Source organism: Nesoenas mayeri, assembly GCF_963082525.1.
Source record: "Nesoenas mayeri genome assembly, chromosome: 2".
Classification (NCBI taxonomy): Eukaryota; Metazoa; Chordata; class Aves; order Columbiformes; family Columbidae; genus Nesoenas; species Nesoenas mayeri.
Genome location: NC_137543.1, coordinates 28,641,035 through 28,655,590, shown reverse-complemented (window position 1 = coordinate 28,655,590; position 14,556 = coordinate 28,641,035). Strand labels below are relative to the sequence as shown.

General features: G+C 36.2%; 1 protein-coding gene across 1 annotated transcript in view; it reads right to left on the bottom strand.

Moving 5' to 3' along the window:
* The window catches only part of MMP16 (matrix metallopeptidase 16), a gene marked incomplete at its 3' end in the record, with an annotated part of 175,011 nt that overhangs the window by 63,474 nt on the left and 96,981 nt on the right, over positions 1-14,556 (bottom strand). The window contains exon 4 of the mRNA XM_080339404.1: positions 6,804-7,108. Coding sequence (XP_080195530.1) covers positions 6,804-7,108 — 305 coding nt within the window. The remainder of the gene's footprint in view (positions 1-6,803; positions 7,109-14,556) is intronic.

Genomic DNA, 14,556 nt, shown 5'->3' with positions numbered 1-14,556 from the left:
TTCCAGTTTAAACCCATTACCCCTTGTCCTACCATTGGTTGTCACCGAGAAGAGCCTGGCTCCATCCTCATGACACTCACCCTTTGTATATTTATAAACATTAATAAGGTCACCCCTCAGTCTCCTCCAAACTAAAGAGACCCAGCTCCCTCAGTCTTTCCTCATAAGGGAGGTGCTCCACTCCCTTAACCATCGTGGTTGCCCTACGCTGGACTCTCTCCAGCAGTTCCCTGTCCTTCTTGAACTGAGGGGCCCAGAACTGGACACAATGTTCCAGGTGTGGTCTCATCAGGGCAGAGCAGAGGGGAAGGAGAACCTCTCTCGACCTACTAACCACCCTCCTTCTAATACACACCAGGATGCAATTGGCCCTCTTGGCCACAAGGGCACAGTGCTGGCTCATGGTCATCCTGCTGTCCACCAGGACCCCCAGGTCCCTCTCCCCTACACTGCCCTCTAATGGATCATTCCCCAACTTATACGAGAACCTGGGGTTGTTCCTGCCCAGATGCAATACTCTACATTTGCCCTTGTTATATTTCATTAATTTTTTCCCCACCCAACTCTCCAGCCTGTCCAGGTCCCACTGGATGGCAGCACAGCCTTCTGGCGTGTCAGCCACTCCACCCAGCTTGGTGTCATCAGCAAACTTGCTGATAGTACACTCTAGTCCCTCATCCAAGTCATTGATGAATATATTGAATAATATAGGCCCCGGCACCGACCCTTGAGGCACTCCACTAGATATAGGCCTCCAACCAGACTCTGCCCCATTGACCATGACTCTCTGACTTCTTTCCTTCAGCCAGTTTGCAGTCCACCTCACTACCCGATCATCCAGACCACACTTCCTCAGTTTTTCTATGAGAATGCTGTGGGAGACTGTGTCAAATGCTTTACTGAAGTCAAGACCACATCCACTGCCCTGCCATCATCTATCCACCTCATTATATCTTCATAAAAGGCTATGAGGTTGGTCAAGCATGACTTCCCCTTGGTGAAGCCATGCTGACTGCCCCTAATAACCCTCTTATCCTTGATATGCCTTGAGATGGCACCAAGGATAAGTCGTTCCATTACTTTCCCAGGCATGGAGGTGGGGCTGACCGGTCTATAATTACCCGGGTCTTCCTTCTTGGCCTTTTTGAAGAATGGGGTGACGTTAGCTTTCCTCCAGGCCTCAGGCACCTCTCCCATCTCCCAAGACTTGGCAAAGATGATGGAGAGTGGTCCAGCAATGACATCAGCCAGCTCCCTCAGCACCCGTGGGTGCATCCCATCTGGGCCCACGGATTTGTGGATGTTCAGATTGCCTAATTGTTCCTTAACCTCAGCAACCAAGGCAAATTCTTGCACTGTCCTGACTTCCTCTGGGGCCTCAGGGGTATGGGGCTCCTCAGTACAGCCTCCGGCAAAGTAGACAGAAACAAAGAAGGCATTCAGTAACATTGCCTTCTCTGTATCTTCTGTCACCAGGGCACCCACCTCATTCATCAGTGGGCCTACATTGCCTCTGGTGTTAGTTTTATCTGTCACATATTTGAAAAAGCTCTTTCTGTTGTCCTTGACCCCTCATGCCAGCTTTAATTCTAACGAGGCCTTAGCTTTCCTAGTTGCCTCCCTACAATCCCTGACAACAGCCTTATATTCTTCCTAAGTGGCCATCCCCTCCTTCCATGATCTGTAAACTCTTCTCTTCCACCTGAGCTTACCCAGCAGTTCCCTGTTTAGCCACGCAGGTCTCCTGGCTCCCTTCCTTGATTTCCTACGTGTTGGGATGCTCTGATCTTGTGCCCAGTAGAAACAGTTGCTGAACACTAACCAACTATCTTGGGCCCCTTTACCTTCAAGCAGCCTTGCCCATGGGATTTCCCCCAGCAGTTGTCTGAAAAGGCCAAAGTTTGTCCAGGGTTGCAATTCTGCTCGCTGCTCTGTTCCTGCCGCACAAGATTCTGAACTCCACCATCTCATGGTCGCTGCAACCAAGGCAGCCCTCAACCTTTATCGCTTCAACCAGACCCTCCTTGTTAGTGAGGATGAGGTCCAGCAGTGCACCTCTCCTGGTCGGCTCCTCTACCATTTGCATAAGAAAGTTATCTTCAATGCACTGGAGGAACCTCCTGGACTGTGGCTGGCTGGCTGAGCAGGCCTTCCAGCAAACATCAGGGAAGTTAAAATCCCCCACCACAACCAGGGCCTGTGATTATGAAGTCAGAGTTGCAAGGTAGGTCCTATTCCTAATTGTGTCAATGTAGAAATACACCTTCAATTTTTTCCAGTAGCAAACATCTATGCTGAGAAGATATTATTATATAGACTCATAGAATCATTTTGATTGGAAAAGACTAGAAAATTTACCACAGAGACAGTCCCTGGTAGTGACTTTTAATTTCATTGCAGTGATCTGAAATATTGCAATTGATGAAAAATACTTTGAAAAATATTCTTGTTGATAATTTTGACAAGATCTCAAAAATATTGCCACTATTAGCAAGAAGTAATTGTCCTTTTCAGAATTTAGATACATCATTCATTGTCAATATTTTTTTCACTCAAAAAATGATATATATATAACCTAAATGGATTGGAGTCGTGAATAACGAAGTCTCTCCCTAGACTCAAGACTGGTATATTAAGATTTCTCCCTTTTCATTTTTTCTCTGCTTCTTTTTGTTTCCAGCTCTTACGTTCAGAAGAAAATAAGGATTTAAAGTTTCTCTTAATAAGTGCTGATTTTTCAGATAGCTATTTATGTAACTTGACTTTCATCTCCTGCTTATTCTTTCCTCTTTTTTTTTTTCATCTTAAAGTGTACATATTGTGAAATATTTTCCTGTGATATTGCTACCCTTTCTGATTTATTATTCTTGAACACTGTTCCCTTTAATGTTTGTTTCCTCCATCATCTTCTTCTACCATAGCTGCCAAATATTAACAGAATAATCTAAGTTTTAACTGAGACTGCCTAGGAGAAGGAGGTAGTTCATAAGATGCATTAAGAATTGTCCTGTCCCAAATAATTTACAAACCTGAGGCTCTTATCTCACACTGAAGCCTGGATAGGCAAACCATAAAGGAAATGGGGTGTACTATAGGTCAAAAGGCCTACTCCCAGAGAACAGCTTGACTAAATGTTCTAAAAGAACAAATGGAATATGAAAGCTGACTGGAGGAAGGCTACAGTCTAATAAATACAAACACTCAGTCCTCTAGTATATCCCTCCTTCCCTAGCAACAGAAATTCTGCCCTTGTTTCCATTGCTCTCCTCTAATGGAATGTCCTTCTGTCCTTCTTTCTGGCCCATACTTCTGGCCTCACCTGCACCATTATGGAATGGAATTCAGAGAAAAGATATCTACTGCTCAGCTGGAATTAAGATACCACCAGTATTCTGCTTAAAGAGTACTATGAAAGCAAAGAAATACATCATTTCAGAGAGCCTGCAAGTGTTAAACTGTATGACAGGAGGTTTTTTTCCCTGAGCGATTGGCTCATTAGTCTTTACTCCTACAAAGGTCTTATTCATTCTTCAGAAAGCAGGAGGAGTCAAAGCACAGATCTCTTCCCCAGAACATAACTGATAAGATAGGTCTGTGATCCCCCAAAGCATACCACTGAAGTGAGAACAAAGGAAAGCAGCACTGCACTGTGGAGATCATATATTTCTATTGGAACTGTCGTTTGAGTCCAGAACATCATTAAAACTGAGCAAAACACAAGAAAATCAAGTAAACATGATAAAGAAAAAAAAGAAAAAAAAAAAATAAAGGAAACCCAAACTTAAAATATGAAAACACTGCAATTAACTAGTCAGGATAAGTTACTTTAAGAAGTAACTATACTCAGAATTATAACTTTGTATATGATTCCTTATTTGACATGAAACTTATTTTTTAAAAGGACAACAGTTTATGAAAACATTTCAAGAAGTTTCCTGTCTTTTCTGACACAGACAGTGTGCAAATTGTTTTCCTTAAAAGAACAGTATAAGCTGCAGAATGATGCTAGTACTTTTCAAGAGGATCTTATATTTGCATTTTTGCTGCTAAATAACCAAGTTGGTCTGTGTTTTCAAATCACTCTGGAATAACAGAATAGGAATCAGAGAAAATCAGCCCTTTGGGGTGAGAGTTAATTTAAAAATGCAAATAAAAATAAATCACCAAATCTTTTTCCTCTTCTGTTGGATTTCTAATAACACCACATGAAGATGACTATTGGACTATTGGAGCAATGAACCTTAAAACAAATGGCACTCACCTGGGAAAAATGACTCATAGCTGAGATCATAAATATATTTTTCAACCTTCTGCTTTTCAGTGCTCTAGAGAGCCTAAGAGAACTGTAAGTCTTTTCTTCCTGTCAATCCTAAATGGCATGCTTGTCTTCTTTTTCCATTCAGAATTTTTTTCCAGTCACACAAAAAAAATCTGGGCATTCCTTCAGGATTCCTAGACATAACCTAATGCAGTAAGACCATCAGCAGAACTTGGCCTCCCTGATGACTAGAAGTCACCAATCAGACAAATAGGAATTCTGTGTATACAGATCAACTGCACATATTATACTTTGTGATTTCTGGAGTTACAGTGACTTAAGACTTTTCTCTGGACAAGACTTAAGATCCATGGTTCATACGATTTCAAAAATTAATCTTGGAGTTGCTAAAATCTTCAGAAAATTTGCCTTGGTAAGATATTTATTTTAATTGTCATGCATTTTGTACAATGTTTCCAGTCATAAAATATCCTGGGTTTTCTACCTTGACAATTCCACTCTAAGAGGAATATGTCTCTTGCAAAAAAACTATATGTGAGCACACCAAATTAAATAAGTCACTAAATTTGCAAAATAAATTTTCAGTGATACCTATTAAGCCTTCATTATATAGATAGCAAAACTTTTTTCTATTATAAAAGTTCTATGCTATAACATACACAAAAATATAGTTTTTATTTTCATTTACTTTTCATTTTACTTTCACTTGATTTTTTTTTCCTTCAAAATGTCTTAAAATTAATTAATACATTAAATAGCTTTTGAAAACTACTCTACAAAACTCAGCCACAAAAAAAGGTATATAAAGACGCGTGTGCCCTTTCGCACTCTGAAATTTTTAAAGTTACAGGAGAAAGCCAGAAGTTCTAACAGTTCTAACAGTTCTAGAACAGTTCTAGAAGTTCTAACAGTCTAACAGACTAGAGGCATCCATATGTGGAACTGCTCTAAAAGAGTTATCACATTTTAAATTGACACCTTGACCTCAACATACACACGCCTGTAGATTTTCCTGAGTGCTTGAAGTAATAGCTCCAAAACCACCAAACATTATGTGCTGTGTTGATCTCCCACTGAGGCCCATAAAAACATCTGAATTTAGCCTCACAACACTGTGGCTGACTAAGTACCTGAACTGCACAAACAGAAGATGCCAGTTGCTGTTTCTTTGAGGTAAACTTGTGAAGAGGGCAAAAATGAGCAGTGCAGTACCACAGGATTTGCTCCAGTAAGAATCTAGAACTTGGTCCACAAGAAATAAGCTGCTTGAACTCGTTCTGCTCTTAAGGGTTTTCACAGTGTAGTACACTGCTCTTGTTTCACTGACCCTGGTATAGCAGAGGTATTGCACCATTAGAATAGCCACAATAGCATACTAATACTCCTGAAATACTAACTTATAGCTTTGTTGCAAACTCCAGACTACCAATACCACTGCACAGAAAGTTCTGAATTTTACTTGGAAAAATCTCAGGTGAGAAAGAGAAAGGAATTAGATAAAGCCTCTCATTCAGAAATTCAGTGTAACATTGAAATACAACAGTTCTGCACTTCTTATTTGACATCTTTATCATCTTTTGTATGCCAGAAACATTGTCTTTGTGCATCTGTGCACTGTTGTTTGCTGAAGAGACTCGCTTAGAGAGATCTACTAGGACAACTCAGGCTGCTTGAAGCCAAAACCTGTCAAAGCATCAAAGCATCCAACACAGAATATGTCTACATAAAAACTCTTCTTTGATACTGTTCTGCAGACATGGAAAGGTTATCTTTAAATTAGATTTCCTATATAATGGCAGTAATTTAGTCACATGAACTTGGATCTTTGCAAGGGCCAGATTATAGTTCTGTGAAGAGTAACTTTTAAGAGTATTTTTAATCTTGATCTGGTAAATGTCAACTGCACTACGCAGTCACTTATTTGACTACAGAGAATGTACAACTTCAGTAAATTGGAATTATTGTTGGAATTAACAATTCCACAAGACATGCAAAGGTCATTGGTAAACGCTAACTATGTTCTTGGAATGGCATCTTTAAGAGTGGACTTTAAATGCTTCCACTGCATTGCCATAATGAAAGACTGGAAAACACTAAGTTTTATGTACATTAGTATCCATTGTATTGGTAGGTAGTCTCAGTTGTTCTTAACCTGTCTTATATCACTGCTAAATAACATTCCACTTCTTCCCTAAACCTAATAAATTGATATGGCAAACCATTTCAAAATCACAGTAGTTCATATAAACATTCAACAGTACAATGTTTGAAAGAACACAAATGTTCCTAACAAGAATTCAATAATTTTCAAGATAAACTCATTTTCACACCGTAACTTACACTGAGATAGAAACTTTTCTGCCTCAGATTCTAATAGACCAATCAGCTGAAGATATTTCTAAAGTAATGTGAATTTAGGAAAGGAAACAATGTGACTCTAGGGACAGGGAAGCATGGAAATAGTTCTGTTATCTGAAAATGAATGTCATTTATTTATTTGGTTTAAATTGAAATCTTCTCTTACCATCATGATTGGGATTTCCCAAAGTCCATGGCTCATCTGAGTCAAAATGAGTGTCTCCCCCAATTCCTGGCCCAGGAAAATATGCATGAGCCAAAAATCCTCCCTCCCCATCAAAGGGAGAACTGTCTCCATGAAAACCTGATGCAAAAATGATTGTAATATCCACGTCCCTCTTGCCATTTTCTAATTCAATATAAGGAACTTCTTCAAATGTTAGAGGAGTTACATTCTGCCACACATCGAAGGCACGGCGAATGGCTTTACGAGTTTCAGCATCACCTACTTTTGGAGTGACGTTCTTTATGCTGAAAGAAACAGAAAAACATTAAATAGATTAAATTTGACAGACTGGTAAGTGACACTGCTTACATCCATTTTCCCCAAATTATTAAAAGCACTGTGCTTTTAATAAGATGTGCTATTCTAGCATTATGTCCTTTATGAAGAATATTTTTAAACAACCCGGTGCGAAATTATAGTGTAAATCTGTGACAATCCTTTTATGCTAGAACTCATTATACGTTAGCTAGGTTACTCTCAGAAGTGCAAAAAACTTATTTTTAGAAGATTAAAAATACTTAAAAATGAAAAATTATAAACAGTGGGATAACTAGATTAATCAACCACTGGCTGTTTACCTCCTGGACCACAATTAGAATCCATTGCAGCTAAAGAATGGCATGTCACCTCTGATCAAAAGAAAAACATTTCATGTTAAATGAAATTTTAACTTCTTAGTGAGTCCATTAGCAATAGCAAAGCCCCATACTGTGACCACCAACCAGTATTCACAAAACCTTAAAAACAGTTATTGTTGCATTTACTTCTGGATAGATAATTCTTTATCAGAACCAAAGCCTTTTTATGTCAATACAGGCTAAGATGTCCTTTTATGATCTGATTGCTTCTATATATCTTGCATAAAACCATAGAATTCATCAGAGAATAGTTTTATAGATGACAATTATGTGCTATTTCAGAACTATATATTTAAATAGAAATTTCAGTCTCCACTGTTTCTTCAAATGACACACATAAGAGAAAGGTAAAAAAACATCAGAATTAGAGCTGAGTTCAGAATCACAGTTACTAGAAAATTATAGTGGAAACATCTTTAAAAATATTTTCATTATTGAATTCAATAAGAGAATGGCAATAGTCAATTTCAGACCTATCCAATTTCCTCCATCATTTTTACTTGATTCATATGGCCAGCAAAAACTCTGTTAGGTTTGTGTCTGTTCTGAAACTGCTGCAATCAGATGCTCTTTGTTCATTTGACATATGCTTGACTGAACATCCAGCACAAAGCTCAGAAATTGCATAGTTCTACAGTATATGTAAAATTTATGTAAGTTCACACAGCATGGCATGTTAATGGAGAACAAAAACATTTTCATGAATAAACTTGGAATGATTTATTTGTTTGGTGCATTAAATCTGCTTGATTATATGGTATTGTAAGTTTATACAAAAGGAAATAAATCCTTCAGGTCTAATTTTATAGATTTGACTTCACATGTATACTATTTTGTTCATAGGTTCATGTAGAAACCACAAAGTTACTTATTTTGACTTCCCTCAAAAATATTCTTGTACAGAGTCCAATAATGCTGGTCTAACCAAAGCATTGTTTCTTTTCAGCTGGTATGTATGTTCCAACGAGATATGAAGATAGATCAGAAAATAGTAGAATCCACTGCTTCCTTTGATCTTTTGTTCCAAAGGTGATTTATCAGTCATTACATACTTGTGTTTATTCTCTTATTTATCCAGCTTATAACACTGGTTCTTGTTCTGCCTTTCTCTTTCAAATACATAAGCCTTAAGAACATTTTTCCCCCTAAAAAAAGACATTTAAAATACATTTCTGCACTGCAAAGTCAATACCTTTTTTCTGTCTCTTTGAAATTAAAAGTTTGAACTCTTTAAATTTCTTATTATAAGACATTTTCTCCAGTCTATTAAATATTTTCTGTGATTTTTAGTGAACTCACTCCAATTTTGCAATGTTATTTTAAAACTGACTCTATCAGAACTACAAAGTACTGCTGTACTGATCTCCCTGTCAGAGAGAAAGTCTTCTGCTATGTAGGCATGGCCTTACCTTATGTGATGCAAATGTCATGTGGTTCAAATTGCTTTGTATGATACCCTTTCTTCATAGTTATTTACTCATAAGTAATTTTATGATCAATGTTGTGCTGATTTTCAGGTGATTAAAAAATATTGGATGCACTGGACAAACTATCAGTCCCTGCAGAACCCTATTCTGAAAGCTCCATCCTTTGTGAATTATTTTTTTGAGATGTTTTAGTTAGCAAGTTCATGAACTACCCATCCTGTGTCCCTTGAGAATGGACAGTATTTTACAACCAGTCTATCATCTGGCACTATATCAAAACACATCACAAAGGCATGCTTACACTGTCACTATCAAAAACTTGTCAATAGTTAACCTGTTGCTATGCTAATACCACTCACAACGTTGATGAATTTTCTCTTAGGCAGCGCAGTGTCCTCTCTAAAGCACATAAATTGTCTCAAGCACAGTTCATTGAAGGATTGGAGCCTCTGTTATTTGCTATGTATAATGAATACAGCAAATGATTCCACAAGCCTCCACAGAAAACAGAATATGTCTAGTAAACCTGTTATTTTGATGTAGGGAAAGTTCATCTGAATTACACTTTTTTTTTTTTTTTAATTGTTTTTTATTTAGGAATCTTAGTAATGGGTCATATTCACACTTTGCAGTTACGTAAACAGAGAAAAAGGATGGTCTTACACTGCCATGTGGGATATGAGGAAATGGATATAAACAGAGTGAAATTTTGTATGGTGGTAATTGATTAATTACTTGATCTAGAAGTGCTTGACTCAAGTTTTAAGCTTTATCGCTTTACATTTTCTTGCTTTTTCAGTGTACGGAATTAAGTTTTAGTCACTGATTACAAATGAAAAATTGAGCCAGTTTCACACACATTAACTCGGGGTGATTACTTATGATAGAAACTCTTTTCCAGGGGATTCAGCTATTGAATTACTTTTGAAATAGCATTCTACATCTCAAGATTCATTGTCAAGATGAAAGATTTTTCAAAGCATACATTCTGTATTAAAACAAGACAGATTTCTGGCTTCCAAAACAATCTTCTGGAGAGGGCAAGATTAAACTGAAAAAAATGTATCTGCTAAAATAAATTAAGTCAGTAGCTATTCGAATAGAAGAGTATTTCCAGAAAATGATTGTCTGTTTTAAAATGTTTAACGCAAGCCATTCTAAAAAGGTCAGTTCCAGTATTATGTGTGACATGAATGTTGAAATTGTCTAGCTGGGAACTTTGCTTAGAATAATTCACCAATGTAGATATGAAATACAAGTTATTTTACATTTCTTTCACATTTCTTTCATGGTGTTGATCATATAATCTTCAAAGAGAAAGTACAGTGAGAAGATCAATGCATAGAGACAATGTATCAACTACCAGAGATTCTAGGAGTCATCTCTTAAAAGTCTTTGTTTTAGACATATCACTGCAATAGTAAATAATATCTTATATGAGCCATTTTCTTATTACACTTGGCTCTGCATCTTATAGCCAGCAGTTACCTGAAACATCAGTAACTGTCACCAGTGAAAAAAGAGGAAGTGGGTATTTTACACTCAACATGTCCAGATAATGGAGCCCAAATAACAATAAGTGGATGACATGCCAGCTCAGAACCACTCCTATTGCAAGGGGGCAGCACAGCAAGACAAAAGCCATTACAATAAGAAAACAATATTTCCTAAGTACTACTTTCCTAACTGCAAATCTTTCACGGAAAACATTTCACAGAAAAGATGTTTAGCAGAAAGAAAGATCCAGTGCTGACCTTGACCAGGTCACCAGTGCAAGCTATTAAAGAGGCTGAAGAACATATAATTCCTTCCAAAGGGAAAGTGTTTCAGTAAGCAAAAGGTGATCTATAAGAAGAAACATTTACTTCAATGTCATTTTTTTACAATTTAGTAAACTGAGTGATCATAGAACGGTTTGGGTTGGAAGGTACATATAAAGGTCAGCTAGTTTAATTCCTCACAGTAGGCCAGGACATCTTCAACTAGATTAGGTTGCTCAGAGCCCCATTCACCATGGCCTTTATATTTTGCACAATTTTTGGAAAGCTGTTATTCTTAGACAACCACAGCCATGTCTCCATCGAATACAGCATGTTTTGGTTATTACTGCTGTTTGATGCAAACATGGTTTTCAACCTGATAGTTGTTTTTGGCATTATATTTTTTAAATTCATGTATTGCACAGGAAGAATAAGATTTAATATGTTACACACTTTTCACACTGATTTATTATACCTACAGATGCCTGAAGAGTCTTGTTTTGAGGACTGTTATTATGAAATTCTGAGTCCTATCGATTTTAGGAAAGCTTTAGGTTTTCCTTCCCCTCCCCCTCCTCCTCTAAAATATTAAAAAAAAAAATTAAATCCGTGTTTCAGTGACACATTTTTGGCTGCAAAAGCTTCAGGAGCCTTGCAAGACTGTGAGGATATACCTCATTTGGCTGTGTAAAATCAGTCACCTGAAATTTAAATGTAGTACGTTAAGTAGCACATGTTTGCCATTTAATTTCACTATTTCCTTTTTTTCTTTCTGAACTGTCATTGCAACAGTTTGTTATATTTTTCATGTAAATTGCTACAATTCTGTATATTAAATCAACCCTTCTGACCCAAGCTGGACCCAAGAGGGAGTTCAGCAAAGGCTACACAAAGCTCAAAAAGCATAAAGCTTATTATTACTGCTTACCTTAGCAGTAATGACCTCCACAAGAGTTGTGGTAACTCAGTGACAGCCTTCTTCATGGCCTGTAGACTTTGATACTTCTCCACTGTGTATAATAAATACTGGTTTTAAATTGTTCTATACTCATTTATGCATTAAATCCAGAGCATAATATTAACCCTGTTGTGCTGGATAGACTGGATATTAATGAGTGCTTTTAGAATTATAAGGTAATTATAATGATGCAAGATGATCTTATTTAGGTTTTTTTTTCATTGTTTTGTTTGTTTGTTGGTGGTTTGTTTTTGTTTTTGTTTTGTTTTGGTTTTTTTTTAGAATGTATATCTATCAATTAAATATGAGGCAAATATTTCTACAATGCCATTTCTCTCAAGAATTCCAAGATTTTCTTGGAGCAAAGTCACAAATTGGAAACCCCATTCTAAAGAAAGAAAGGACATTGAAGAGAAAAGAATAGGAAATTCAAATGAGTAGGTAAAAAGATAAAGTCAGTAATCTATTTGAAGTAAGTCAATTACAGATCTATATTTGATATTAAAAAGTTGAGATCTAATGAATTGCAACATATCTTAAATTTGAATACCTTGTTGAAACTACCTTCTACTACCTTCTAATTGCCATTGCTTTCAATCAAACCTAAACTGAACAAAAGCTCTTACTTTTTTTTTTTTTTTTTTAATGCCACTGTTACTTTTACTGAAATTAATAAATTACTTCTGGTCAAAGGTATATTTCATTTTGTGCCATAATTTCTCTAGAGATGATACTTTCTATCAAGTTGCTTCATTAATCTCTCACTCATGTAGGTTTTCTTAGCTTCATCTTCTTTGCAGTCTCACTTTGCTAACTCTTTGTAGCTATAACCTAAGAACGTTTCTCACGTAAAATATGATTTTGGTTCATATAACTCCTGTTCCAGTTGATTAAACCCGTCAGACATAATACTTTTGATTTTCTTCTTCTGTGACCACATTAAAAGCTAGCCTACTGCTGTCATGTTGTAAAGAATCTATAATTCTCTTGCCTTCTCAGTTTTGTAGGTAATATTCTTCTTCCCATAACTCATTAAAATCATCAGAAAAGTGACAAAGATGAGATTTCCAAGATACAAAAGCAAGATTAGTGAAATACTTGACAGATAAATGTTTTGATGGGAAAGATATTCTAAGTAATCCCATGTCATAATTTACTACTAATCAATTTAAAATGAATAAAATGCAACATAAACATTTACAGTTATAGTATACTGATACACAAATATTTAACTACTTCAGGATTGCTGAAGTAGGTATTAATGAAATGAAAACTGATAATCTGTGATATACAAATTTTATATGAAAAAGACTGACACTAAAAATATATATAGCAAAGAGTATTTTCTTGTTATTTACATTGTGGAAAAGCATAACTAATTGGCTTAATAGATTTTTACATAGGAATCCTCTCTCATAAATTTCAGAATCACCACAGTGTAATTTAATCTCCATTTATTAGGTATATTTTACATATCCTCCCCACTTCAGTTCAAACGTTAGAAATGCTAAGGTACATAACACTGCTAACATAGTTTATTAAGAAAAGAGAAAGCATTACCTTTATTAAATTGTTTTTTAGGAATGTACTGAGCTTTAACAGAGGGGTAAATATGCTTAAATCAACTGAAGCATGATATTTTGTTCAGATTCCTAAACATTGCCTGTAGTGATACTAGTGGATATCAGGTAGATAGATACTGAAAACTTTCCTGTGTATCATCAGGTTGACTAGAATTGCATTTTTTATGGCATTTCTAATTTAAAGCTGGTAGACTATGTAGTTATAATGACAAAATGATCTTTAATAGAGCCTTAATTAGCATCTAATTCTTCATCTGTGCTTACTAGAAAAAGGTAATGCTTGGTGTCAGGAATCATAGCATCCCTGTCCCATTAGTACTTAAGGGATGAAGCCCTATGGTAGGTAGTCTAACAGTTTGTGAGAACTTTGCTGTAGAAAACAAGTAGTCTTTCTAGTACAAATTACTGTTTTTCTAGATTTGCAGCTGTTAACCATCAGAATTGCAACAAAACATGTACATAGGAATGCTAAGTACTTCTAAGTGGGTCATTTTGAAAACATCTGTTTTCAGAGAACCCTGAAAACTTATTCACCCTGCCACTCAGAATACTTTCCACATCTGGAGGAATCACTTCTCAATACAAATCTGCATGTATTTTCTATACTACCATGTGCTTTGTGATACAGAGGAGCTGAGAACTTCAAAATTTGTTAGCGATTTGTTACTGACTTAAAAGGGCAGGGTAGGATTAAAGAGCATATAGTTAGGTATTTCTAATGCCTTTAGGTGATTTAGGCCTCATCTGTACATAGGCCAAAAAAAAAAAAAAAAAATCAAAGTGCCGTCCAATTCTGAAAATGCTTCTGGCATGTTTCAAAATATATTTGTCACATATAACTGAATTAAAGCATAGAATATAGCTTGTATATTGAAGACCAGTTTTCAGACATTCTAGTAATTCACAATTTGTTACAGTTAGGACGTTCTTGGTATCTCTAGAAAAAAAACAGATAATCACTCTTTCCCCTTATTTCTGCTTTTCATTTTTAATGGAAAGGCAATATGCTTGTTTCTTGATGCTGAAATAGTATAGCCGTATATTCAAAAAATAACGTAGAGTGAACATCATCATAATGCAAAGCTTCTGTTCTTTCAATTCCAAAAGAACTGGCCTTTTTTCATTCATGAGAAAACTAAAATCAAGAAAATTAAGCATATACTGACTTTGTGACAAGTACGATTAATAAGGTGTGCACTTCCTTGATTTAGGAAATATTTTCTAAACAGTCCTCTGTAATAGTACACTTAAAATATTATTTTATTAAAAAATCTCATCGCTTCTTTGAATCAATAGGATTTTCTAAGTTTTTTCTTAATTCAGGATT